The sequence below is a fragment of the Nomia melanderi genome, chromosome 2 (assembly GCF_051020985.1).
Source record: "Nomia melanderi isolate GNS246 chromosome 2, iyNomMela1, whole genome shotgun sequence".
Taxonomy (NCBI): domain Eukaryota; kingdom Metazoa; phylum Arthropoda; class Insecta; order Hymenoptera; family Halictidae; genus Nomia; species Nomia melanderi.
This window is the reverse complement of record NC_135000.1, coordinates 18,894,323-18,921,725: the sequence shown is the minus strand read 5'-3', so window position 1 is coordinate 18,921,725 and position 27,403 is coordinate 18,894,323. Positions and strand designations below refer to the sequence as shown.

Sequence of the window (27,403 nt, the reverse complement as noted above, 5' to 3'; positions counted from 1 at the left end):
TATTAAAGATTTGAAATGTTTGTTTTATGGAAATAAATAAGCATTGCAACTTATTTTACGAAGCGCCAGAATTTTTATTAAAGCTTTCCAAAACTTTTCAAGTTATATTTTGAAAATCATGAATGACAAATTACATGTTTCCAACGGTTCTTAGAATCTATTGAAAGCCCTTAAATGTTTCGGTAATGTTAAAAAAGAAATATTCAAATAGTAAAAATAGTTTCACAGAAGGAAAAGGATTAAAAAATTAATCATCATTAAGATGACTAAATGTGATAAATTTCACAAGTATGTTACAAGTAACTGAACGTGTTTAAACTTGTTAACAAGTAATTTAATCGAAATTCAAGAACATAAATTTTGAAATCGTTTTAAAACGTTCGAAGAATTAATTTTTAACGAAAGAATAATCTGTTATGCCTGTTTGAAAAGTTTTAATGAAGTTCAGATACAATCCAATTTTTCACATCGCGTACTTCACGTTTGATCCCGTGTTTAATGTTTCATAAAAAAGAACCTAACAATGCAAACATCCTGTATTATATTATACACATTTTCATCTTGGGAGGAGTAGGACAGCGACACAAATTTGTTTCGGTAGTTACCCTATTAAACATGAATCGAGTTACTACTTATTTTGAAAATGATTTCCGGTTTCCTTCTTTTTCTCGTTTTCCTTTTAACGTAATTTTTTTACAACTGCAACATAAAGATTATTTAGCTCAAGCATTTAATACGAAACATGAAATGTCCTATAGATGTATTGGGTCCTAAAAATTGCATTAACCTCTGATCGCATAATACATCACGTATGATAGACCAAACATTTTATTTTTTAACTGTCATCAGTATAAAGTACTAATTATGAAATATGTTACAAATTATGTTGTAAACTGTGTTTCATTACATAAAATGTGATGTGCTTTTTTATGATACAATTCTTACTATGTATTATTATACTTTTTGTAAATGTTATTGTTGCATAAAGAATTATTGGTACTAAAAGTATAAGAAAGTATTTCTGGGATTCATTTTTTATAATCACAACGTCAAATTTCATTTTCTAGATCAGATGTTTTCTTAAAAAGGTAACCATGCGGTAAAAGGTTAATGCAACAAAGCTTATTGAGCAGGAAATTCTATGACAAAACGTAATGAATCGATTCCTTGAAATTATACATATCGAACTCCCTTAACTATACATTTTCTCGCTTTTAAATGATTATGCGTTTTATGTGTACCTGTGTATATTTAAATATATCTTTAATTAATATAACAGCGATATGTTGATATCGAGCAAATATTGAAAACAATAAGTTTATAAAAAATATTTTGTGAATTTTTAACATTATCACCGCTGTACTTTTTTGGGCTACTCGGAATGATAACTGGCGTTATCGAGATCGATAAAATTAATCTTGATCCACAAATCGGGTAGTAACGTACTGCTCGATCAACGAGCATTTCATGTAAAAATCAAGAATAAACATAAAAATAGAAGTAAGATCGGTAAATTAATTTCATCGATTTCATTAGACTATTGATCAGCATTTTCAAAAGAGTACAGCTTCACGTGGAGAAAGTGACTTTAACATATTCGCAACCGTCATCTAATAAAAATTATTGCTGGCTGCCATTGATCTATTATTATGCCTTTCTTTCAATCTATAGCTGGTTAACAATAGCTGTTTAATTCTTTCAAAATTATTCAAACAATTTCCAGTACCAAAAGATACCTACTATTGCGTAAGAAAATATGTTTAAAAAGCATCACGCAAACACGAAGTATAAAACTTTGCTTTCCTACGCCTATGAATAAAATTTAAAACGGTACTTACAAAAAATGTCGCTTTGTTTATTACGTACTAAGTTATTTCCTAAACTGCTTAAAATTTTTAAGAATTAATCAGTAGCTGCAAACGTGATTTCTAAAGTGATCTTTGCAACTATGTTTATTGTTTCGATGCTAGAATTTTTCTGTATTTAGCTATAGATTTAAGCTTGTAAATGTGGTGACGAGCATTAGATTGAAAAAAGAATTGCCGGTTGCGAACGTGTTAACCGCGCAGACAGTAACAAAAATATTCTAATGCACCGAACGCGCAGGAAATCACCCTCCGGACTCGGTAACGCTAAAAAATCGAATAAAACGAGCGCTCATGTTCGCCTGTCTTTACATTCTTCAACAGCGCGTACAAGTGTACTATCCTCTAATTGTTTCTTCTTATCGGACTAGATGATCGATCGGATGATTCTAGAAAAATAAACGATTCTATCGTGCGAATCGAGGAAATTGCGTATTGACGATAGGGGAGGGATGAAACTCGGTGATCCGCTCGCAAACGTTCGCCTCTCGTTCGTCGGTAAATCGTATAATTAGTGGAAACTGTGCAGCGTGGTAAAAACGTAGTAAACCGATACGAAGACTATAAAATTTTGATTGGCCTTCGAAAATGTTTCAGTTCCTTTTTTGCGTTCGTTTGATGAATCAGAAACGAAGCATCGAGTTCAAACAGAAGTGGGCAAGAAAGGTCGAGCTTGGAAAAACGAGTTCATGCGTGACTCTGAACGAATACCGAAACCATAGGTACTTTATGTTTCTGTCAATTCGTTTGTCCCAGTGCCAGGAGCATGAGTATTTCAGCTACTCATCGATTTTACAACCACGCTATACGTTTTCCACCAAGAGTACTTTGGTGCACGAAAGAAGTGTAACAACGTGTCTACGTAAATGTACGACGTAGTCGCATAATAATCACCATTGCCAACAAGTTATAAAATTTTCTGAAATCCCTTTTGTAACAACATATGCCTATAGGCTGTGTATGCATACAGGGTGTACGCTATAAACGCGTCTTTCGCACGAACAGAGGCAGTTTACATAACGATAGATAATGTATTTTTTGTATAAAGAACGTTTCTTGCGTTGTGTGCCAGTTATTTCGGATTATTGAAGTCACGTATCTATTACGAGAATAAGTAGAGTTCTTATACCTGATATCGATTTGTTAGTTTTTGTTGGAATTCTCCGAACCAGTAGAAAAATAACAATCAATCAATAAGTCAGTGGTATAAAACTTTGACTGTACATGTTTATGCGAGTCTCGATTTTTCACACAACAAAATGACGTTAATGGTCCTACAGATTTAGTCTTTAGTTAGTCAATTAAACGAAGATTGAAACTTTCATTAACTTTGTTTAAGTTTTGTTCTTTCATTGAATCATTATCATATATGTATCAAATCCGTAGTCCAATCGTTAAATTACTTCTTGCTTATGTATGGTAGTGAAGGAATTAACCCGCAGTTATCAATTATTGAATCCTGACAGAAATTTCGGCATCGTCTCGTCCTCTGCGTGCATGAAACCCATTTATTAGCGTACACACTTCGTGTATATGTATATACACATGTATATATATATACATATATATATATATACGTAGTATATGCTTTCCCCAGGGTTAACAACTTGCGCTAAACAGCGTGGTTTCGCTACAAATCCAACAATTGCAATGGACGGTTTGCAAACAAACTCAATGGAACGATTCAAGGAACAACGACTCGCGTTCTCCTTCTTCCTTCTCGTATCCCTCATCAACATTCGAAGGACTCCGGCACAGACGTGTTCGAAAACCTGGTTTTTTCTCGAGTTGTTTTCCAAAATGGCGGAATATTACGTCTATATTAATACATGGCTAGAATGACGACAATTCTAATATACGCGATATAGTAAGTCAGAAATGTAAAATACAATTCCTCAAAGAATTCACTTCCGAAATTACACATAATTAGGTCTATGCAAAAATTCATATTTTTTCTCCGTTTTTTGTTAAGAAAATACGTATTTGTCTTCCGTTTAATGTACAATTAATTGTCCTGAAAATATGTCCCCTTTAGAACTATTTTTACTATACTTCAGATAAATTCAATCCGTTAGCCAAAGAAAACGATCGTCTTCCGGTGATTTTTAAATTTTTTGTTCTTATCTGCAAATTTTTGTCCGCAATTTAATGCCAGCAATTTCGCAAGTGACGGAAAGTTTTGCATAAACCAGAAATGTTTGTGTACCGAGCAAGTATATGTAACTTGTGTACCTCGTCAACAGTCGAGTTCCATTTTCTCGGAAACGAAGCTTTCTGAGAACAAATTTTATTCCACATTTTTGAGTTATTTTTCTTGTAGAATCATCTCCCTTTGCGCTGTATTACAGGTTACCGGATATCGATTTCCCCATTCCGGCTGTATCGCAAGTAGACTGCAGATGTTTGCGTACTTACGGTGCACGTGAGCGTGCGAAACAAAGTGCAAAAGAAATGATGTCGCAGTAAAATTTCAGGTTTGCAAGTTAGGTATGTTGCAATAAAATTTGCAAGATCCTTCGCGGTTAAGGAAACCGCTGTAAGAAATATAAATTTCGTTTTGGACCGAATCTGTTAAAAAATCTGAATAGATACGCATGAACATTTGCAGTCTAATTATAAGTTAGCTGGGGTTGATTACGATCGTTCCGCACGAACGGCTCGCCTAAGAGTCCTGAACACAATCGTTCTGATTCCATTTCGACTCGACGAACAAAGTGTAGGATGAATCGAAACTGTTTTTCGCCGGCGCTCGATTATGCGAACGCGATGGTGCATCGGCGCTAAAAATTCGCACGCCATTTTGAATTGCAACGATTCGTGGTGCGCGCGTTTACAAACGTAACTATTCGTTCCAGGAATTACTCTACCTTGACTGAATTAAAGCAAAAAACATTGTCACGAATTTTGTACAAAAAAATTAATAACGTATTTCGAAAACTGTCGGACATCTATCATTTGCAGTTTCAATTGATAATTTAAAATGAATACAGCAATAATTGTATCACTGCATTGGAATCTAGTATGATCAAATAAATGTAAAAATACCGCGTTTCGTAAAAATAAACAAGATGAAAAGAAGTTTCAAGTATTTAAGGGTGTCAAGGTAGCGCAACCCCTAACGGGAATTCGCCGATAAAGGAATTTGCTCGAGGAATACGAGATGCGACGATTTTCTGAGCCTCTAATAGCGAATCTCTACGTTCCTTGGACGATTAATATTAATTGGAAAAAAGATGTAATCTAGAGTCTTCACTACGAGTAAATCTCTTTTACACGGCTAAACGGTGAACCCATTTGGACGAGCTTCGATATTTATTATTTTAAAACAGTACTATATTCCTGGCATCGCGTTTCCCCTCTCATGGTTTTCCGTTCGTCCTTAAACAACAATATTTATCGTGCGCTTTGGTTACTTGTATTTTTGTTCCATTTTTAAAAAAATGCTAATTAACGAGTGTTCACGCGGTTACGAGAAAAATACGATTGCGGGTCATGTTGTATACAATCGCGCGCGAAGATTGTCGGTGATTGCTGCATCACGCACGCCAGAAATCATATTTGCGCTACGTCTGGTGACGATCGCGCGGTAACGCGGATACCGTGTTAAACAATCGCTGGCTGAAGCGTCGTAGGAGTATTGCATCGGATTCCGATCACGGCGGAATGTTCTTCATTCGCTCTAAGCAAAAGAGAGGAAGAGATCGTCGCAGCGGCTGCATCAGCATTGCATAGTTGTACGATTAAGATGATAAGCGGCCACGTGAGCATTCAGTTTAAAGCCGATGGCATCGGGCTCTGACTAGCGTCGCGAAACTGTTTGTCAGTCTCTTTTCTAAAATAGAAATAATCATCGATCCCAGAGACAGGGTCAACACTTTGAATCCCACCGAGAATCTCGATGTTCTATTGACTATAACGAAGAGTGCATTCTCGTGCTGCTAATGAATCACACAGATTTAAGTTAATTCGGCTGCACCGTAGTCCGTCAGCCAGATATGACACAAGCAACTCACTGTATTTAAAGCTTTCGATCTATCACAATATGCATCGGGATTGCGTATCATTTCCGCCTTAAATTAAGCACAGCTCTCTTTTTCATCTTCGAACACGCTTCTCTTCGCCGTAAACAGCTTCCGTTCTTCTAGAGACTTTGCAACGAAATACCAAAAAGATTCGCTGTTCGTGATCATTCGTCTCATTCGGATTGACCGTCGTGTCTTCCTTAAATCTAGCTGATTTCTTCGTCTTCGAAGACCTTCTTTCTCATCATCGATAGCTACCATTCTCCTGTAAACGTCGCAACGAAATGGCAAAGCGCTAACTCGTATGACAATATTCGTCAGCACTAGCCAATCAGAAATGGCCGTTGTTTCTGTCTAAACTTAAGCACAACCAGTTTCTTCGTCATCTTCTTCTGCAGGTATCGCAAGGAAATGACAAAAAGCGAACACACTATGAGACACTCGCTGTTAGCGGCCAAAATTAGCCGGCCGCTGAATCAAGGGGGTTTCTCCCGTGTCGTGGATAGCTTCGATTCTTCCGCGAGCGTTGAATGGCAAAAAGGTTGCTCGTTGTGAGACATTCGTAGTTGGTAGCCAGTAGCAGTCACTCACTAACCGAGTCGGCACGGATCTCGTGAACCTTGGACAAGATCGTAAACGCGAAGCTCCGCGCTCCGTTCCCACGGGAGGACCTTGATGTTACTCAGGCAGGGTTGAGAACGAAGCGAAATTTCGGAGATGCTACGTGGTCGAGGATGGAGTTTCTGGAGAGACCGGCAATTGGGACGCTTGTCTGGCGGAAGCTCGCCTCGGCCAACGCTGAGGGGAAACCGGCGGCGTTGGTCTCGGCGTATTGGGCGCTGATCCTGCGGTCAGCCGCCAGTTGCTTGTGGAGATCCCCGATCTACCTACGGACTGCAGACTCGTACTGCTACTACTGCATGCTACTGCTCCCGACAGGTCAACCCTCGACACCGCTCTGTGAATATAATGAAAAATGGTCTACTTTGAGAATCTATAAATTTCATCAGATATCAATTTCTAAACATTGTATTGCATGCAGTTTAATGTTGTTTTATTCTAATTTATCAATGCTTTTTGCGACTGTGACTGTTATAATGCTCTGATGTTGATACACATTAAGTTTTATTGTAATAAAGTGAGAAATATTACCTAGAAGGAGGCGCAGAACCAGTGTAATAATGCAATCCAGCAGGGCCACTTCTAGGTCTAGACGTTGCAGACACTACGCTACTCGATCTGTGCATGGCTGGCGAGGGTGGAGCGGATGGTAGCAATCTTGGTGTTTGCGGCGGTGTTCTTCCACTTGTTACGCTGCTCGTACTCCCCGTGGATGGTTTTCTTCTTGGACTCCTGCGCACACGTAACTCAAACGCATCAACTTTTCCACTTTGCCTTTGAATTATTCTTACCATAAATTAACCCTTCACAGCCGACGTTAATCAACTAGATTCACGGACTAAATATTATTCTGTTGCAAACAGCTTTTTGCGTTGGAAAATGAATCAAATGAAAAGTAACTTATTTTTTCTCTGCTTAATTTGTAAATTTGTTGACGAATTTATTAAGTATTTTTCTTCTGTGGACTGATTAATTTTCTAACAAAAGTCGACCACAAAGAATTAGAATATTTTCGGTAGCTGTGAAGAGTTAACACTTCAAAGATAAAAATAAACGAAACGTCAAGAAAGTCTATATCGTCCGTATGGTCACTTCTGACTGTAAGTGGCCGGGACTTAGTCACGACTGTAGAAAAATGTAACGAACCTTTTGGATGGTTGCCGGCACAATCCAGTTGGACAAGGACGGCCCATGGCACATTTCCCTTCGCACACTTCGCGCGCCAGTGCCATGGTTTCGTAATTTTTTAAAGTAGTGCGACATACTTCTGCGTCAGCCTGAGCGAGCGCCAGACTTGGAAATCGTTCCTTTAATCTGCGACGTTCCTGCATCAATGGGAAAAAACGTTTAAGTTCCATTCTTAATCAAACTCTTACCAAATGAAAACTATGCCAAATATGTTACACCTAAATCCATATTTACAAAGCACTTTTCTAGCATGTCAAATGAGAGATTGTTCAGTATTTATGCAAATAGAATTGAAAACTAACGATTTGAAACTATAGATGTTATGATAGCATCGAACACTGTAACTGTCGCGTTGAATACAAATGAGTATTCAAAGTAATTCACACTCCCCCGTTGAGGGATTACTAAAGCTATTTGAATGTTAATCGCGAATTTATGTATACAACTTTTTTATAGACGATCACCGATTATAAATATTAATATTGGCAGAATGAATACCGAACAGTGAACGGTATTTTATTATAACAAAATGGCCTCTCGATTTTGTCTCAGAAAGCTCGATAGAGGAATCCAATGAATAAAGACGATTTGGGGTCGAGCATTATTATTTAAATACCTCGTGAAGCCGGCTGGATTCGAAGTCCTTAAGCTGTTGCTGGAACCCGACGTTTGGATTGGCAATGGAACGACCCACTCTGACGACTTTGAGTGCCTCTTTCCATGACAGATTGGTGGTGCTCATGATATAGGCCACTGCTACTGTGACGCTTCTCGACATGCCGGCTAAGCTGAAAGCCCAATATCGTTTCGTCGACGGGTTTGCGATCAAAATCAGGCCGTTGACTGGTCATTTAAATCCCGTGAATTATAAATGTTCAATTTGCATAGCTTAACGCATCGACTACGTTAGTGTGTCTCTTTGTTTGGTTTCTAGTTTAACACTGTTCCCAAGACACTAGTAACTAAGTGCTAACGAACACAGGATGTTTCGATTAAACAACATGTGTAAGCCATTTCATTGATTGCAAAAGAGAATGAAACAGAGTTATTATTTTTTGTTTATTTTTTAAAAATATGAACCATTCATAAAAAATGTTAAGGTTTCCATTTAGCTTATTTTTTCATTGTTTTCATTCTACTTTGTTGTTGTTTATTTTGTTTATAACTAAATTTGTTCGGTCCAATTTGAATAATTTATCCCATTATAAGTCTAGTGAGTGCAACAGGAAAGTAGCTTCTTGTATTTTTTTATGTTGTATACAATAGAGCTTCGTATACAACGCCTACAATCGGTTTAACAACGGCATTGTGCTGTACCTCGCTTTTATACTAACCCAGTTTAAATTCTAATACTCATTATTTTAGAACACTGTACTTTAAAATGTACAACAAGTACGTATTATTATTATAATTACTATTATTATCATTACACTAGTTTTGTGACTTTGCCTACGATTTTTTAAGTTAAATATTTATTATGTCAAATTTGTTAAAAAGTAATATTACTCGCATAGATTTCGTTCGGTTAAAGAAAGGTTTTTCCTTCCTTACACAGCATAGAAACGGCAATGTGCTTCTAACCAGGTCAACGATGTACGATTACAGAAACAGAGTAGTTTGAATTGGTTTTAAATTACCAGTACCGTAGTCAACGCGTTAACTATTCCCTTAAATATTTAAACGGTCGAACGAGTGTACACACCAGTGTATAAGGACGTTCCCACCCCTTAACCTGGCGGAGTGGATAAAGTCATTGCACAAGGAAAAATATTGGGTCAAATTCTGATCAGGACTGTCCGCTGCCAGTATGCACAAATAATGCTTGTCCTACAAAACAAACCGTTCAATTCTGTTTCTCATAATTGTTATGCACACTCTTTATCAGTATCTACGTGCTTACTGAATGCAATTGACGCGCCGTATCGTGGATCGCCAGAATGTGAGTGATCTCGAAGCGCTCCAATTGATCGGCGTCCTTGCTATCATTATAGTTCCCGACATAAAGGCCAGGAAGGACCTAAACAAACGAAATTTATTACTTTCTGTTCTTGTACCATTATTTCCATTATTACAAAAGGCGCCATATTATAAACTAAATGACACAGGGTATAAAAATGAAACTTAGACATGAGATTTATAGTATTCTTCAAATTTAGTCTTACGGTACTCTTCAAATTTCTTCAAAGTATACTGAATGAAAACATTAGTTAATGTTTCTACTATTTAATTACTAATTACGTTTAATATTTGTACGATCAATAATTTAACTATCTGAAAGTAACTAATTTAAACGATAATATTCAGATTGCCTATTACACATTACGAAACAATCGACATTCTATTAGCAACCCCTAGAGTCTCAGATCACTTAGGGTGGAATAATGGCGCGTCGCAGTAACTCGCTAAGCGAACGTAATCACCGCACAATTAAAAACTCGAATAACTCAATAAGTGTCTAGCATCAACAGTTCTCTTCGTTAAAAGAAAAAAGAAGAACGCGTACATATTTAACCTCATGAACGTATTGAAAATCCTCGCAATTCGCCGCGTTAATCACGAGTGATGCCTCTGGAGACTGTCTAAAGACCGTTTAGATGTCTCTCGCGTGCGCCTCCACTTATTTTTTCGCTATTTTCGACCCGTAATGGGCGAGACTCGAGCACACGTGAGCACGACGATTCAGGTTTTTAAAGTCCCGTCGATAGTTCCTATCCCAATTAAGCGTGTCGAGACGCGTCTAGTGGTGCTCCAGATACACACGCGGCTGGTCGAGATAGCATTGAGGTAAATCGATAAGGCAGCTTTTTCACGTAGTCGTCCCGCCGTTAATCATTTCATCTTCGCGGGATGATCACTCGAACAGGTAGAACAATCCCGGGACTTGGTAATCGTTTAATCGATGCCGCGTTCTTAAACGCAGCGGGGACGGACGAGAAAAGGTATCTTTGCCTCGGTAGCGCGGGAACAATGCCGCGGACCTCTTAACTTTTCATCGCGACGGATCGATTAAAATCTTCGGTGTGTGTACCGGTTCCATTCCACGCGCCGCCGTGATACCTCGGAACAATGGCCATTAAGCCATCGACAAATGGGCCAACGGTTTTCCTGGTCCATTACAGATACGCTGGATTCTTTTCTCGCTGTTACATACGCGCGAACGCGAAACCGACCGCCGCGCTAGTTGCAAAATGTATTTTCGAACGGTGGATTCTGGTATTCGGGACGGATAATTTTAGCACGACGAATTCGACCGGTATGCGCGCATATACAAAATAATGAAACGGACCGTTGCAGAAACACGTGCCCTGTTTGCGAATATGGAACACTGGCCGCGCGAGATACTACGCGAAACTTGACTGGAGAATCTATGGTTCATTAATTTACCTTTCGGAGTTTATCTGTTACACGTATAAATCTGTAATATTGTTTTATGAGTTTCTTATTCAAATTTATTTTAATGGACCGTTGAACATAGGCATTCTTTCGATCTCTTTTCGGTGTAATTCTTGTTTTGTATGTACCAGGTATTGCGCGACAATTGATGCACATTGTGGATATATTATCTGTAATATATAACAAAGTTTGGACCATTCTTCATTTTGTAAAGGAGTTAATCTTTAAGAAATGTTTACTGATTTTAATGTATGTAATGTTAACCCCTTGCCTTACAACATGCTCGTGGTGAAGATTTTAAACAAAATTTAACAATAATAAATATTATTCAACTCTTTTGAATTCAAATTAATTGTTATTCTCCTGTTATCAATAATTATACTTTAGAGCAAGCATTGGCATGGAATGTGCCTAGAATTTTTCTCTCTTTTCAATAAATTACTAACGGCAAAGTAGTTATATCGATCACAGTTGAGAAGTAAATCATAAGGCAAGGGGTTAAGTAATATTCGTGATGAAATTTTCTTTGCTTCTAAATTATCAAATTTTTTCGTGGATGATAGAAATTGGTTTTCTTTGAATCTAGTGTTTGCAGGATTGCTTAAGGATTTCTTTGCCAGAGGCAATCGTCTTACCTTATTCATACCATTCCCCATGACGCCAAGCTCGACTATAGGCAATTCCCTCCGGCAACAAGGAGAATCGTAGATCCACGATAAAAACTATCAGTCTAATCGCTCGTCACACTCGGGACGATTCCTCCATCTTCTCTTATCTTCCCTCTCTCGAGCTTGCTTCCCGATGGCCTTATTGTTGTACAACAGTTCCTTTCGTTCCCACCGGCGCGACCCACACTCTGCACCATCTTCGAGGATGTTTTCCCCAAAGTTGCGACTAGTTCCGATACACTTGATCGTTAATTAAACCCTTCGGAATCGGTAATCGTTTCCTCGGCGCAGCTCGCATATTCCGTTGACGGTCGGTTTTACCAAAACACGATCAACTGGTATTTCTAACGACTTTACGGTGATCGAGTCGCTAACCACTGTCATCTGAAATAATCGTCGTCGTCTCAACTTTGGTTGAATTCTGTTCATAATTTATGCACGAATTTCATTTAACGAGCGAAATAAAAATTTCATCGTGAAATCGATATTCCGTTCCGTGAGATATGACCGTTAAATTTCTTATCTGTTATTCGTCGCGTATCTCGGTTACACATCGATTTCAAGTAAATTTGTTTTTTTTAAAAATATGTCATGTTAGATAGGATTCTTTGAACGCGATATCAGGATGACTATTCGGTTTTACCAGTGAATGCAATCGTTTGCGGTAGCTTGAGTTCATAATATTTCTTTGAATGTTAAATTTTTTATTTTTCTTTAATCCGTAAGTTATTGCAGATCACAATTCAAAATGAATATTCACTCCAGAATGCAAATCAGTCGCTACATCTTTTTTTATCGAATAGTTCAAATCTAAATGCAGATTTTCCCCAGTTTTTGCGGTCAGGATTATTAGAACGAAGTAGTGAAATAATGTTCGCTCGGTGTCACGGCATTCTGTATTTTAATCCTTCTCCATCCGATATTTATGAAAATGTAGGGGAGAGATAAAAACCTGTTTATAGTATAAATCTTAGGTTTTCGATTGAAGATTAGACTAACTGTCACGAAACTCTTTTTAGGTGTGTCATAGCATTTGCGTTTTTTCGACGCATCCCTCCGTCGGGACCGATCTACGTGCACATATACACTTATGTAGCATGTAACAAACGTGTATGAATGCAAGGATGAACATTATTTTGAAATCTTTCTTTCAGGATTTTCAATTCTTTCATTTCTTATCTTAATTAAGAATCAACTGACGAATCGACAAAGTTGACATTTTCCAAAATGAGGACAGGCAGAAAAGAATTTTTATTCTACATTTTCTACCTCTTTTTACTTTTGCATGAAGATTCATCCATTTAGGACCAATTTAATAATTTAAAAAAGAGAAGTGAACTCATCAATAATTACTCGAATAATTCCTACTTCCTTTATCCATTGACCTGTTAATTGTGGAATTTAGTTTGAAAAATTTCTCACTTCACGCGCGATAAAATAAAAAAATGAAATGTGTACACATCAAAGGCAAGACAAATGCATCTAGGGTATACTTCAATGAAAAACCAAAGCAAAACAAAGAAGAATTAAATATTTATGTAAAAAAATAAATAATTAATCGTTGAAAGAATTAGTATCGTTTCAAGCTTTAAGATGACGTGTATACTTAAGAATCAAATTCTTATTAAACTATACTTCACAAATTATAAAAATTTTCCGAATGTCCCTATAGGACAAATTACAAGATTCATTGGAGTTAATAAAAAAAAAAAACAAAAAAAAAGATATTTCACAATAACTTAATGACCACATAAAGCCGGCAACAATACAACTTCCAAAAAGATATCTTTCTCCAATAAAAATCCACAAATACTACGTTCAAAAAACCGATGCAAAAAGGAAAAATTATAAGCACACACACGATCGTCGCTGTGCACGCAACCTTTACGACGCATTTGTTCCGCCATATTGCACCGCAAACGAGTCCCGGCAAACTTTTCCAATTTTCTTTTCCCTTCCTTTTTTTTTAAATCGCGATAAACAACCGTTCCGAGGCCGTAATCGCGTGAAATTAATACCGAAGTCTCGTCGCGAAGCGATGGCGCGTTTCACTGAAATATTAACGTCGTTTATCGTTTGCTGGATCTTCCTACCAACGTAACCATTGTCCTGTCCTGTAATTCGTCGAACGAGCGAGCAAAACGAAAGCAGCTTATTACTGCGTCGAATAATCAAGTTATTACCCGGCGAACGGGAACGGGAATGATTCTTAGACTCGAATCGTTCGTGGAAAAAATGGGGACAGATGGAAAGGGTGGCGGATGGCTTCGTACTATTTCTCTCCCGGCCGATTTTTCTTCTTGACGTTTTAAATGCACGATGCATCCGTCGAGGAAGTCGGCGTCATTCCCGTCCAAACGGAGAATGAAACGCGGCTGGAATCGTTACTCGGCCCGCGGCGATAAATTAAAAAGTTTTTCGCGTCTTTGGTTTCGCCGTATTAGTTGGACGGCCGCCAAATAGAAAATCGAAGCCGGTCTCGCGTGCGTGGATCTTGCCAAAAATCAAATTCGTCGGGACAATCGGTCGGCCGAGGATCGAGCGAGAGCCACGACCGTGTCGAAAGGAGAGGACAGGCTCGAGATCGGGACGGGACGATAAATTTCGGTATGCCTGCCGAATTTGTGTGTACACTTGTGTGTACATATGTATATACTGTAGAATAGGGTAAATGTTTTCCTGACACGGTCGACTGGCGCACAGGTCACCTATGACCGGCGCTACGAAATTAATAAAACATTAATCGATTCCGTGCCCGTGACTAACCGATACCGGGTCACTTTTGATCCGTCTTTACACTTCAACGTCTAGCGGCAATAATTGTACCGAGAAACGTGCCGAGTTCATGAAGCGTGTATAGAGAAAGCATCTCGCACGTGTGAATATTTTATGTGAAATATCAGGAAAATTATGTTCTTATTTTATTTTGTTAGTTTTGTCGATGTGTTGACGTGTTTTCTTTTTAGATGTCGGTTTTGTTTATTGGGAAATTGCGGGGTTCTAGGTTCGCGGTAATATTTATATAATTATTAGAGGATTTTTGGAATGAAAATGGCTGAATAGGGACTACTGTTATTACTAATATATTCTGTAAAAATTCATTAGATGATAAGCGATAATCTTTATAGAAATTGATTGAGTAATCAAATTAATTTAAAAAATGACTGTAGCATACTGCATGAATATTTATATTTTATAGTATTTCTTAGAATTGCGTGTATTTGGGATACTTTTAATCCACAATCTACTAATAATGTTTGAATATTTTTAATTATTCAAGGTGCATTTTTATCTTTCCCTTATTTGACGTTTATATAATTTGATTTTTTTCCAGTTAGCTAGCAACAAAGTACACGTCATAGAAATAACCACACGATTCGTATGAGTTATCATGTAACATTCAAGGTCGCCGCTTATTAAATATTGCACTTATATTGCACTGATATTGGAAAACGGTATTTTAAATAATTCCAGTTCCATAATAGTAAACAATCGTTGTCCCTGAGTCGTCTTCCAACATCCCGTACCGCTAACTATTTTGCCATGACAAAAGCATTTAAAATCAAGCCCCTAACAAGTCGAACGATTAACCTAGTGACACAATAAAAACTATCGAAAACTGTCTATGTTCGAACTTACTTTCGAAGGCAAACTTATGATCTTTGTGACCCTTTAGAAAGCAATCTCTCCATAGAACGTGTCCCTCGAACTTCCGAATGAAAATTCTTAACTCAAATTACATCTTTTAAAGATTCTTTAAATAGACTTTTGAAAGCAATCTAATCGGAAATACAAATTATTAGATAATCAGGTAACTTTAATAGCATAACGTAATGTTTGCTGTTACGATCCTTGTTTTTAATATAATTCATTTTGAACAATCACGTGTAATTCAGCGAAATAATGAAATTTAAGGCAAACTTTAATGCCTTTCTTACTCACTAAACACATTCACGGCTGCAATAAATGTCTATTTAATTGCTAGTTTCGTAAATTAACCTATAAAGTTTTTAATTTGCATAACCATTCTCGGTCTAGCTATTTCCGACTTCTCTCACATTAGGCTATTCCGTAAATTAATGTTCGAAATGTACTTTTAATATGCATTTGGGAAAGGAATGTAATCACGGTCGTGCTTCACGTCCTTTCCATACTTCTTTCTCATGATTACTACAATGTAATAATAAAATATTTTCAGTCTTTTCATTGTAACATTCTAAGAAGCTGTTCCTCGTAGAATCAACGAGAAAGAGGATACAGTTCAATGATGTCTCTATTTCACTCTAACTCACTGGAATCTGTAATACGTCAGACAAATTTCTATCAAATTGCAGTCTCTATAAAATCCATATTGTGCGTTAACACTCGCAGTTCGCTTAAAATTAACCCCTTATGCACAATATCGAATAAGACTCGTGGCAAAAATTCGAAATCCGATTCAACGAAAAGGAATGTTATTATAATTTGTCTGACGTCATAACAAAACGTCACCTTTTTGTCATCAACATGCAATGTTCAAAGTAACTGTAGACTTACAGTAATAGTAGAATCTTTCTCTCCTGTAATAAACAACAAAGGGTAAAATACTTCCGACGAGTGCATCTGTGAAACACATGGCAAGGCAAGGAGTTAATCGCGCGAAAAGCAGGGAACGCGAGAATCTCATGGAAACTATGGTCGATCGGCTCGATGGTTGTCCAGCGACAAATTCCAGCGAGGGGAAATGGTGATCCCATTCAAGTCACCCGACTGTAATCGGTTTCATTCAAACTGGATCCGAGAATACCGCATAAGAGTGACGAGGCGCCTATTTACTTTCGCCAGTCCCCGCCTAACGGTTTCACGGGTTATAGCATCGGCGTAAATATGATCCGCAGCTGCCCGACCGCCGAGTTAACCCCTTGCCTTGCAATTCTTTCGGTAGCTATGCTTGCAAGATCTATTTCAATGTGACTAATTAAAAAGCTAACTAACTAATGAAAAGGAAAGATAAAAACAAAAAGAATTTCATGTTTATCAATTTCCCTTTACCCCAACCGTTAAATGTTGGTATTAGAAACGGAACATCTGATTTCAACCTGAAAAGGACGAATGGCGTTCATGTTCATTCAATTTATTTCAAAGTCTCTACGACCAGCCTGACTCGATATTATAAAGGCAAGGGGTTATGGGTTGAAACGGTGATAAACGGTGAGGAGGGCGCGAGACCAGGGGTGGCAAGGTGCGTGAGAGAGATGCATCGGGTTACGATGATTTTCGCAGGAGGCGACCGATCGGATCAAAGTCGATGAATCCCGGTCTACCTGGCGAAACACTGTCACGTTCAAGGCACCTTTGGTTCCCCGATTAATCACCGCACCGTCTCGGCACGCACACCGCGGCGAATCGAGCGGGAGACACGGGTTAACGCGGACCGCGTTACGCACTAGCTCCTCTCACCGTGCGTACGGTTCGACTCGATTGGGTAGGAGGGTGCGCCGTATGAAAACTGTCCCGTTGTCTCGGCAGCAAGGAGCGTTGCTAGAATCTAGGGGCACTCGCTGCCGAGAGGGAGAACTGGTTGGCGTGGGGGTAGCGGGTACAGGCGTGGTGGGAGAAAAGTAAGGCGTGTACGGGGCAGTACGACCCGTTGGATTTGCGAAAGCCACCCTCGGGTAGGGTTTCGAGACATGGGATTCACGAGGATGGTTGTTCAGCGTACAGAACATGTTCAATGGACAGTGGTTTGCTTGGTTATTACGAGTACTATCAGTATCGATGAGTAATCCGTTGTATTTTGTCATGTACAATGTTTACTCTTTGAGAGACCCATGGTCGGTGTTGATTCAGTGACTATAGTTCCCATTCACCGACAACGTCCGCCATTTTCGAAAAACGGGAAAGGGCGGGAAGGTGGTTTGAATTTAAAGTACGTTCGAGTTGTTTGGAAAAGATAAAAGATCAGCGTTGATTCCTTTGGTAATTGAAGTTCGAGTAACACGGTTGATAGTTTTAATGGGTGGTATGGAACAGCGTTTGATCTGATCTGAATAAGGTAAACAGTGTCATCGAATCCAGCACGGTGAGTAAGCGTCCATACGTAAATAAGGTGGTACGTAATTATAAACCCTAGGTGACCTTGTGTCTCTTTTTCTTTTCATGACCGAGGAGCGAAGGAGGTATCGTGTATGTAGGTACAGAGTTCCGCGTTTTACGTCAGAGATGATTTTATCAATGAGCGGTTTATTGAGATATAAAATTTCGTGTGGTGATACGTAAGTAAACGCAACAGAAGAAAAAAAACACGCGAAAGAGAAAAAGTAGGAAACTACCGGCATCCTCGAGTCCGGAGAGTCGCTGTCGGCCAGCAGACGGCGGTTGTGAAGGGAAGTGCCACGGCGCAAACGCCGCTCGATACAACTCGTCCTCTTACTCTTTCGCGTCTCGCTTCTCCTCCAATATTCTCCTTCGCGACCACATGCTACACCTATGAACCACGACCCTGCCCCACAAACTGAGAACCTGGTCGACTGAAGCTCTCGCCAACGACAGCTTTGTACACACACAACTTTAACTAGGGTATACCAGCGGTGCTAGTTAGTAACCCTGGACTAGTGACTTCTTTCATTACTAACCTGGGTTAACGTACGTACGTGGTGGAAGAGATGTAGCGCGGTCGTAACATCGACCAGAATGCTTATGGTTTGTAAATCAGGACTTGATAGGAAAGTGGGGTGGATCAGAATTATATCAGTTATTTAAACTCTATCTCGATTTAATTTGTTTATCTGAAGCTAGGCATTTTATGCTATTGAAAACATCCGCGTATAAAAATCTATGATCAATCAATATAAAATATAGTGCGCAATTTTTAAATTTGTTATTGAAGTGTAATAGAGAAATAAAATATACACAAATTTAATTGAAACTGACATTTGATAGAACTTTTCATTTAATTACTTTAAAACATTCCCTTACAAATACAGACAATTGCTAGGTAACAATTGAACAAACAATACTGAAACTACTTACAAATATATCTATTTTCTTATTAGTTATAGTATATACGTTTCTATGCTTTCTATAATACACATTTATATTTTAAATACTAGAATAAAACTGAATTTTTAGTATTTATTGCTATAATTTAAAATATTAATGTAATTAATTATGCAAGCGACGCATTAGTAAAACACTAGGAAGATTTATCGTAGAGACTTACAGAGGATTTTAGGCTCACTCCAGTAAAAAAAAGAAGTATTTGAATAGTCCGTGTGTCAGAGGAAATAGGGCGGAAGAATCTTCCATTCTTTTTTCCTCGTGTCTCTTATCCGGTACTATTACTAGTACATACGCAGATCCACTTTGCACTTTAAAACAAGTGCCACTTGAGATCTCTTTCCATGCCAGAGTTTCTCTGTCTTTCCTTCCATGTTTCTCGCACTCAGTACTTTTCTCAAGGGGAATGAAGAGAAATAAGAATAGAGAATGCATTAACGTAAATTTCAAGCAACGAAAGGCAGTTACATGAAAGAACATAAAAAAATCTTTTATGGTTGAAATGTTTTTAGGTTAACGCTTGCTTATATCAATAATAAATCTGTTATTACCCCTGATGCGATACTACAATTGTACTTAAAGATGTACGAGTTAATTAGAAAAATTAATTAGTATATCATAAAAGTAAAAAGAAGGGAAGCTGAAATAATTTCCAAGAAATTCAGAACGTGATCATCCATTTATTTATTCTATTCAATACTAATACATGTTCACATGAAGAGAAATAACCTAATACGAAATAACACGAGTTATTGAAACGAACACTTCCAAGATGCTCCTTCGGTTTATTTCTGCTTCAATTTCTCCGTAGAAACAGCTTTTGTTGGAGCGCGACTGATGAAAAATAAACCTAAAATAACTAACAGTATACCGCACCACCAAGTGATCGACGTGGATTCGTTAAAAACCAAGGAACCCGCTAGAGCCTTCAAACAGGATAAAAGATTACAACTGTGAAATAAAAGTACATTTCTCTTGTTATTAATTCGATACATTGATCAAAGAATTACCGAACAAACGTAACTAGTGGCGGCGCTGGCAATTGTGCACGGTAAAGAAGATCCACTGGCATTCAACGCTTTCACGAAAAACGTGCAACCGACTGTGTTACTCGATACCATCAGTACCAAGAGGACGCCTTTGAGAAGCAATCCAACCTTATTTAGGAACGAACAATTATTATATGTTTTACTTATACAATCCAGCACAATATATAAAAATTACATTAATTACCACGGAATCAATTCCAACATTTCCAGCAAGTTTACCCAACAGACTTCCAACAGTTGCAAAAAATCCAGCGACAATAGCTAACCGGACTTTACCTCCTTCTTGTTTATCATTCGTTCTTGTTTCTGTGGAAGATGTTGCTTCGCTTTCCTTGGATGATAATGAAGAAGAATCTGTCAGCAATCCACGTTTCATGATTAAACGATGTCATCGACAGACAATACTTAAAATACGGATCATATATCTATGCATGAAGTAATAAGGATTTTCACCTTACAATTAGATTCCATGTCACTCTCAACCTTACCGATGCAGAATAGAAGTTTTTATTAGTAGCAGAAATGTAGTATAATATTCTATACCTTGTTCGCGTTTCCTTTTATGGCGGGAATATTAAAATTATAATTTAATAGCGAAATGATATCTTACATGTTTTGTCAATAGGTATAATTACAAAATAAATACAGCAATCATATTCGCGTTTAATATTTCAAAAAAAAAACTGTATTCTTCTCTTAATTTTAACTTAAAAAATTTTATACGTCTTTAATCTGAGATGTATGATAAACTTGCATTTAATCAGAATATACATAATCGGAGGAATGCGAGTGTATAGGTAAGACGATAGTAAAATGCGATAAGTTGGATTTAAAAATCTGCTGAAACAAATTAATGTGAGTCTATATACAGAAGGAAGATAACAGTAATGTAAAGACAGTAATGATATCTGATGTTCCGGGAACACGTTGAGTTTTTGATTTCACGCAAACCGTACGTTCGGTATGAACAGTAAATAACCGAATTGGTGTTCAGTATGAGATAAAATTTGTGCGTGGCGCGCGCGGGTGCATGGAGACAAGTCGAGTAATTTGAAAAAATCGAAGTTAGCGCGCGGTGAAGGGCAATGCGCGAATGATTTTCTCCAGGTAGTTTAAAAATGGCGACTGACAGGTACGCGTTTTCTCGCGTGCACGGCGCCGCGATAAAGTCAGAAGCGATGTGATTTACGTAAATCTAAAGCCGGGAGGTGTTCGTTCAACCTCTTTGATCGAATTTTCTTCAGCGAGAACATCACATCGGAGAAACCACGGGAATTATGTTACGATTTTGTCGATCAATACGGTGACTTTCTCTCTGCTACGTCGTACTCGGGAGCTTCAGCTCCGCTCGACTCAACTCAACACGACTAAATTTTCAGCATTTTTCTCGGCGGTTTTCCGAGCTAGCGAAAAACAAAAGAAATAAAAAAAATTAAACGAATGAACGAACGCGCAAACTACCGCATTCCACTGGATCGCGAACGAATAAGTGAACGAACGAACAATCGCCTGCCAATGTGAGTAGATATTGTGATTTGACACCCGCCAGTCCTAGAACAGACTTCTTTCACCTGCGTTAACCCCCGTGTTACAATCGTGGAGTAGCAAACACGTCCATACTTCTGTTTCTAATTCACTTCTTTACTTTGATTTCTTTCCCCCCACCCCCTTTCATTTTTTATCTGTATTATTTTCCTTCTTCACGTGAGAACCATGTCAATGTTTGCTTTATGAGCGCAAAACAATGTCGTTCAATGTATTTCGTTTACATATGTTTTCTTTATCAAGTCAGTTTTTTCGTTTTCGTGGATCGTAATGAGAAAGTTATGTCATGTTATGCGTAAGATAAGTTAAGAATTGAATTATGCATTTTTTTATTTCCTAATAAGTCAATTGCACTTCATATTGATTACTGTATTCCTTCTCTTGTTATCAGTTGTGTACTAATTATGTAATGTATCTTACTTTTATCATGTATATAATATAAAATTATTTTCTTGTAAAAAACAACTATATATTTTTTGATTAATTTATAATTGTGTTATATATAACACACATATGTATATGTTTTTCCTAGGAGGTATCATATTTTTATTTAAAAGAACTATTTGTTTAAGTAGCTCTTTCAGAATTGCCATGTAGTTATGAATTTTCTTTGTAATTTTTATAAAAAATTGTGTTATCAAATATATTTTGTTAAGTTATTGTTTCCCTGTACATGATGACTTCAAATCAGAATTTCAGAACATTTATGTAAATATTGTACATTTACATACTTATTTACTTGACAAATATGACAGAGTTTTAGATGAAGGTATGATATCACTTATACCAATTACACAATGAAAAAATTGCCAATTTCATACAGGTTTTTCAATCTGAAAGAGCAAATCTTGATATTATGTCACAACGATGTCTAATGTTTATCGCAAATTTTTAAAATACCTTGGAATACATTCATGGCTTTGTGAGTGTAAAGGTAAATTCTTTAGCATCCAATTCCCTTAAATTCCATAGTATTCCTGTTATTGTTATTTCTCCACTATATGAAATATATTAGCATAATAAGATATTATATTTTATCAGTAAAATGAAATGTAATTTATTTTTCATATAGGTAAATATAGTAGCAAAACTTATAAGCATACAGCCATGGAACATTCCGACTTGGTAGCAGAAATGGTGCACGTAGAAAGGTTAACAACACAAGAACGATTGCATTTGGCTCGTCAAAGAAGATTTCAACAATTGAAAGTATGGTGTCAACGCGAAAAAGAATGGCTGCGGCATCAGACTAGGCATCCAAGCAACAAACGTCACATATACTTTAATGATAGTGTTATGCTCTTAGAAGCTGCAGCAAGAAATGATATTGACGAAGGTGTTAACATATATTTAAAAAATTGTACTAACTATATTGATATTCTGTGGATTTTATGTTGACTAATATTATATAATTTCAGTACGTAGACTTTTAAAAAAAGGGGTAAATCCAGATTCAACAAATGAAGATGGACTTACGGCTTTACATCAGTGCTGTATAGATGATAATGAAGAAATGATGAAATTACTAATCGAGTTTGGAGCAAACGTTAATGCAGAAGACAGTGAAAAGTGGACTCCTCTGCATGCTGCTGCTACTTGTGGTCACCTACATTTAGTTAAATACCTTATTGCTAGAGGTGCTAATTTATTAGCTGTTAATGCAGATGGTAACATGCCTTATGATATTTGTGAAGATGAGAAAACATTGGATTGTATTGAAGGTAAAAATAGAAAAAAATATACTTGAATATTTTATTTAAAACATTAAGTATAAAAATATGAAAAAGAAAAGTTTCTCACAATATATTTATCTGTAATTTAGGGGAAATGGCGAGATGGGGAGTAACTCAAGAATTGATAGATGAAACCAGAGCTTCAATAGAAGTTCAAATGTTGAGGGACTTGCAGCATATAGCTTCCATAGGTGGTGATCTTGAGTACAAAGATCATCAAGGTGCTACACCAGTGAGTATCCAAATTTATTAATAATCATATAAACATTAAGTGAGCATTATGCTATTAAATACAAAAATAATATGATGTCTATCTTTTTCGAATTGTAGCTTCATATTGCAGCTGCTAACGGTTACTTAAGGGTAGTAGAGTTTCTCTTGGATCAACATGTTGCAACAGATGTTGAAGATAATGACAGATGGCAACCAGTGCATGCAGCTGCATGCTGGGGACATGTAAGAGCAAAAAATATTTAACATAATTATGTTATAATTTTATATACTTCAATAATTATTTTTAAATTATTGTTTCGTCGCAGCTAGAAGTTCTTGAGTTATTAGTGCAAAATGGGGCAGACTTAAATGCAAAGAATAAACACGACGAAACTCCAGCAGGTAACATTTTAATAATGAAAATACTTTAAAAAAATAATCAGTATGATCGATGTTATTAAATTATTAAAAATAATTTTGTAGATATTTGTGAAGATCCAGAGATAAGGGAGAGGATAGTAGAACTTAAAACGGAGCAAGAAAGTAAACGATTGCGTGAAGCACAAGGAAGACGAGTGCGTAGATCTCAAAGTATAAATACACGTACGCAAAGTGTAAGACGAACTTCAATCAGAGACAAGGTTTTGACCACTAAAAAAGATGCTCAGGAAGAAGCACGCCTCAGATTACAAGCACAACAGGTAAAGAATTTTTAATGCTTATTATTGTTCCTCAGCTTGCGTTAAAGGCAATTAATATAAGATTAGTATAAAATGATTAAATGAACCTGATACTTTAGACATATGTTGCCAGTGCAACTGCGAATGTGCCTCAAACGGAAAATGACATTAGTGCACGAGAAAATTCAAGTAGTGACATAGATTCTAATGCACCACCGTTAGCAGTACGAAAAGCTCCTGAGGGAAAGGATAATGAATCTTTTCTTCATGAAGACGTCGATAAAGAATCAGGTATATTCCAAAATATGTTACACTCGCATCGGTTATGGTTAAGTAGAATCCTCTGGTAAATGGTAGCTTTTTGCATAAAATCTATCATAGAAAACCTAATGTGTCGTGTCCATTAACATCGTGCGTTCATAACGCATAACTGGACCTTGATAACGTGGCATAACGACTGTAATTTAATCTAATGTAATGTGCGCGTGTCACCTTAAAATAAAATATTTTTTTATCGATTCAAATATCAAAAAAAACATTCTTTACAAATTCTGAAATTTAATTACTCAGGATGATTCTGCATTACTATAGTAGCATAGATGAAGTAGCGCAGTAGTTGTTTACCGATAAATTGTCAAACAAAATGTTAATCATTGGTCATTTATTAGCACTTTTTTCTTTTTGTTATTACTGCGTCGTGCTCCTGAATAATTCCGAGGTCAGTTTTCTATGTCACATTTCTATTCCTTTGAACGTACTTCTGAATGCAGCGTTTACATTACTTTCGAATTTCACACATTATCGTATGTTCCGAGATTTTGATTCATAACATATTGAACCATCTCTGTATGTTGTATGCATACATAATGTGTTTTCTTCTATGAAAATACTTTCTTGGTATGGAAACTTCAATATTACGACATCGAATTGTTTATAGCAAGAGTTACGTCGTATTTTCCTCTTAGCATTATTTTTTACAACTATTGATTAGCGTTTAGCAGAGCTTATTCGCTGTTACACGCAAAAAAAACATTGCGATAATTTAGATCAAAACGGAATTTTTGTAAACGTGGTTTTTATAATTGATACATGTCAGAATAAACGAAACTTTAACGCACATTTACATCACACAAGTATCGGATTCCAAGTATATGAGTAGAATTCGGATAACTCTTGCATACAGTTCAGATATCTTCTGCATTAAATTTTTGAGGTAAATAAATAATTAGAGACATAGCATTGTATGACAATGGAATTTTCAATTTTTCATTCTGCAGTGAAAAAATTAAATAGAATTCGAATTACACTGCAGTACATTCATAACTAGTATTCAATGAGCACTTCACATATACTTATTACATATCATAATAAAGAATGTTAATGAAATAAAAAAGTATTTCGCATATGAAACATATCGTACAATTTCAATATTCGTGTTAGGTCTATAGAGAAGTTCTATCATTTATTTAAATAGTGAATTTATTTAAAATTATTTTATACTGCAATATATATTTTTAAAGTATAAATAATTTTGAAGTAAGTAGTATTAATTATAAGTTGGAAATGTAACATTTTCATTAACAAATATATTCCTTTTTTCATTATTTCATTCTATCTGTAATGGATACTTTTCTTTAACAAACGGTTAAGACAGATATAATACAAAATTTTATAAAGGGAAATGTTTTTTTCTTCTTAAAACATTATTTTATTCTATTTTTTAATGCATATAATAATAATTGTTACATTAATTTAAAGTTTCTACATTTAATATAAAGGTGAAAATTGCAGAATAAAAAGGGATAGAACTTGTTCAAAGACCTAACGTATTGTTTGCGTTAATAACAAAACTGCATTCATTCATTGTTAGTTACTTACGCGCGCAATGTGTCTTCTTGTCTTTTAGTTTGGTCTTTAAACGATAAAATCGTTACGAGGTCAGTTGTGTCACCGCATTAAATTATTTTACTTATTAATATCATACAATCATTGAATTCCTAATATAAATTCCACATCAAATCGATCAAACTGGTTCAACATTTTCTATGTAATTGTCAATTATATTTTTCTTAATTGAAAAATAGAAAACAATATATTTTGTAGTGATTTGTACCTAATTTTACAAGTTAATGTGATTACAGCTGACTTAAATTTTTGTATGCTATAGAGAAGTAAATTTGTAAACTTTAGATAAGCAAGTTTAGTTCATTTATTATTAGAAAATTTGATAAAGGATATAATTGTTAAAGTACTGACATTGAATCTGTGATTAATTTGCTATTTTTAAATGTGGTTTAGTATACTATATTGTACTATTTATAATTCTTGCTGTTATTGTTTTAATAAATTTTATGTAAGTTAAAATTAGTAACACATGTGGTTGATTTGAGATGGTATTAATTTATTATAATGAAAAATATATTATTTGGACATCGACACAGCTCAGAATGATATTACATTACATTTCAAGGAAATATGAAGTAAGTGATCTCAATGTTCCAGAGAATTCAACTGTTGTGTATGCTTTATATGTATATTTTCCTACATGCAAGGAGTTCGCTGCATACCAATACCGCTTTCTAAATTAAATCTTCGATTTCGAATAAATTGAACTTAAATTGATAACCTAGAAGATTTAGTTTAGAATCTGACAGAGTGAATCGCAAAAGTTACATTTTTAATTTTTCGGAATAAAGGGAAAACAGATTGTTGAAATTTATTATCCTTTCTTCCGGAAGTGAAAGATTTGGAAAATTGATAGTAAGTGTAACGAATCCTTAATGGAACACAGAAGGTGATGGTGGTGTCCATGTAGGTACATGTAGAATAGAGTAATAAAATCATGATATTTTGTTCTGCAATGTTATCAACGCTTTTATCGCTAAAGCATGTGACGCTTGGCGCATGGCCGCTAGTTAATACTAGTCGAGTTTTTGTTTAAAGTACCGTTTCAGTGTATAAGAAGGGGGATTAGGTGGAGGGTTACACAAGGTGAAAGATGACAAGTGAAAAGGGAAAGAAATTAAGCGCGAATCACGAAGGAAAGGAAGTAGCGTTGGATTTACATGTTTGCCTGGTAGTGACAGGGTCCGACTTACCGGTCGGTAATCAGCAGTCGATCTACGCACCGGACCGCGACACCAATGGCAAGATCAACATTCACGTCTCGGTAGTTTTTGTCAAATCGTTATCCGATTTGAAAAAACAAAGGGCGCAGAATCGACACATATCCACTGGTTCGATAGACGCCAACGGGAATGGTATTCCTGTATCGCCCATCGCCAATTCTGAACTCAACACTGGCGGCGATTTTCAACGGTTCACCGGAAACACAAGTGATATTGTCGGTGACAATCACTCTGAAAAAAACTGTTGCGCTGTGATGTAA

At 36.5% G+C, this 27,403-nt stretch overlaps 3 protein-coding genes across 20 annotated transcripts; 1 reads left to right on the top strand and 2 right to left on the bottom strand.

Annotated features, from left to right (window-relative positions):
* Window positions 1–62: 62 nt before the first annotated feature.
* On the bottom strand, window positions 63–18,343 carry LOC116429127 (uncharacterized). 10 transcript variants are annotated; one of them, XM_031981652.2, is made up of 9 exons: window positions 17,061–17,277; window positions 16,294–16,359; window positions 11,725–12,141; window positions 9,597–9,713; window positions 9,399–9,523; window positions 8,313–8,484; window positions 7,655–7,833; window positions 7,040–7,240; window positions 63–6,845 (listed from the first exon to the last, which is right to left on the bottom strand). In XM_031981652.2, exons 3-9 carry the CDS (start codon window positions 11,743–11,745, stop codon window positions 6,608–6,610), a joined length of 1,053 nt encoding a protein of 350 aa, XP_031837512.1. In that variant the 5' UTR covers window positions 11,746–12,141; window positions 16,294–16,359; window positions 17,061–17,277; the 3' UTR covers window positions 63–6,607. The 10 variants fall into 10 exon arrangements, with proteins under 10 accessions (XP_031837512.1, XP_031837514.1, XP_031837511.1 ...); XM_031981654.2 differs by having other exon boundaries at window positions 17,090–17,277; XM_031981651.2 differs by lacking the exons at window positions 16,294–16,359; window positions 17,061–17,277 and adding an exon at window positions 18,069–18,343.
* On the top strand, window positions 10,386–27,403 carry MYPT-75D (Myosin phosphatase targeting subunit 75D). Of its 7 annotated transcripts, none has more exons than XM_031981639.2 (10): window positions 20,828–21,361; window positions 22,213–22,323; window positions 22,462–22,725; window positions 22,808–23,110; window positions 23,212–23,354; window positions 23,453–23,578; window positions 23,662–23,737; window positions 23,819–24,036; window positions 24,135–24,306; window positions 27,096–27,403. In XM_031981639.2, exons 2-10 carry the CDS (start codon window positions 22,257–22,259, stop codon window positions 27,401–27,403), a joined length of 1,677 nt encoding a protein of 558 aa, XP_031837499.1. In that variant the 5' UTR covers window positions 20,828–21,361; window positions 22,213–22,256. The 7 variants fall into 7 exon arrangements, with proteins under 7 accessions (XP_031837504.1, XP_031837499.1, XP_031837505.1 ...); XM_031981645.2 differs by having other exon boundaries at window positions 20,831–21,361; window positions 26,959–27,162; XM_076365180.1 differs by lacking the exon at window positions 27,096–27,403 and adding an exon at window positions 26,712–27,006 and having other exon boundaries at window positions 20,834–21,361.
* Window positions 19,456–27,263, bottom strand: LOC116429131 (transmembrane protein 42). 3 transcript variants are annotated; one of them, XM_031981683.2, is made up of 5 exons: window positions 27,114–27,263; window positions 22,290–22,386; window positions 20,029–20,198; window positions 19,806–19,952; window positions 19,456–19,721 (listed from the first exon to the last, which is right to left on the bottom strand). In XM_031981683.2, the coding sequence occupies exons 2-5, from the start codon at window positions 22,303–22,305 to the stop codon at window positions 19,581–19,583; spliced, it is 474 nt and encodes a 157-aa protein (XP_031837543.1). In that variant the 5' UTR covers window positions 22,306–22,386; window positions 27,114–27,263; the 3' UTR covers window positions 19,456–19,580. The 3 variants fall into 3 exon arrangements, with proteins under 3 accessions (XP_031837543.1, XP_031837545.1, XP_031837542.2); XM_031981685.2 differs by lacking the exons at window positions 22,290–22,386; window positions 27,114–27,263 and adding an exon at window positions 20,303–20,576; XM_031981682.2 differs by lacking the exons at window positions 22,290–22,386; window positions 27,114–27,263 and having other exon boundaries at window positions 20,029–20,291.

Coding starts and splice junctions, on each gene's coding strand:
- LOC116429127 (XM_031981651.2), bottom strand. CDS start 11,745: ATGGGGAATGGTATGAATAAG. Junction 9,714..11,724: donor TGGGGAATGGTATGAATAAG/GTAAGACGATTG, acceptor TCGTTTGTTTAG/GTCCTTCCTGGCCTTTATGT. Junction 8,485..9,398: donor GGGAACGTCCTTATACACTG/GTGTGTACACTC, acceptor TTGGGCTTTCAG/CTTAGCCGGCATGTCGAGAA.
- LOC116429131 (XM_031981682.2), bottom strand. CDS start 20,220: ATGAAACGTGGATTGCTGACAGATTCTTCTTCATTATCATCCAAGGAA. Junction 19,953..20,028: donor ATGTTGGAATTGATTCCGTG/GTAATTAATGTA, acceptor TTCCTAAATAAG/GTTGGATTGCTTCTCAAAGG. Junction 19,722..19,805: donor CCACTAGTTACGTTTGTTCG/GTAATTCTTTGA, acceptor TCCTGTTTGAAG/GCTCTAGCGGGTTCCTTGGT.
- MYPT-75D (XM_031981639.2), top strand. CDS start 22,257: ATGTCTAATGTTTATCGCAAATTTTTAAAATACCTTGGAATACATTCA. Junction 23,738..23,818: donor ACACGACGAAACTCCAGCAG/GTAACATTTTAA, acceptor ATAATTTTGTAG/ATATTTGTGAAGATCCAGAG. Junction 24,037..24,134: donor TCAGATTACAAGCACAACAG/GTAAAGAATTTT, acceptor CTGATACTTTAG/ACATATGTTGCCAGTGCAAC.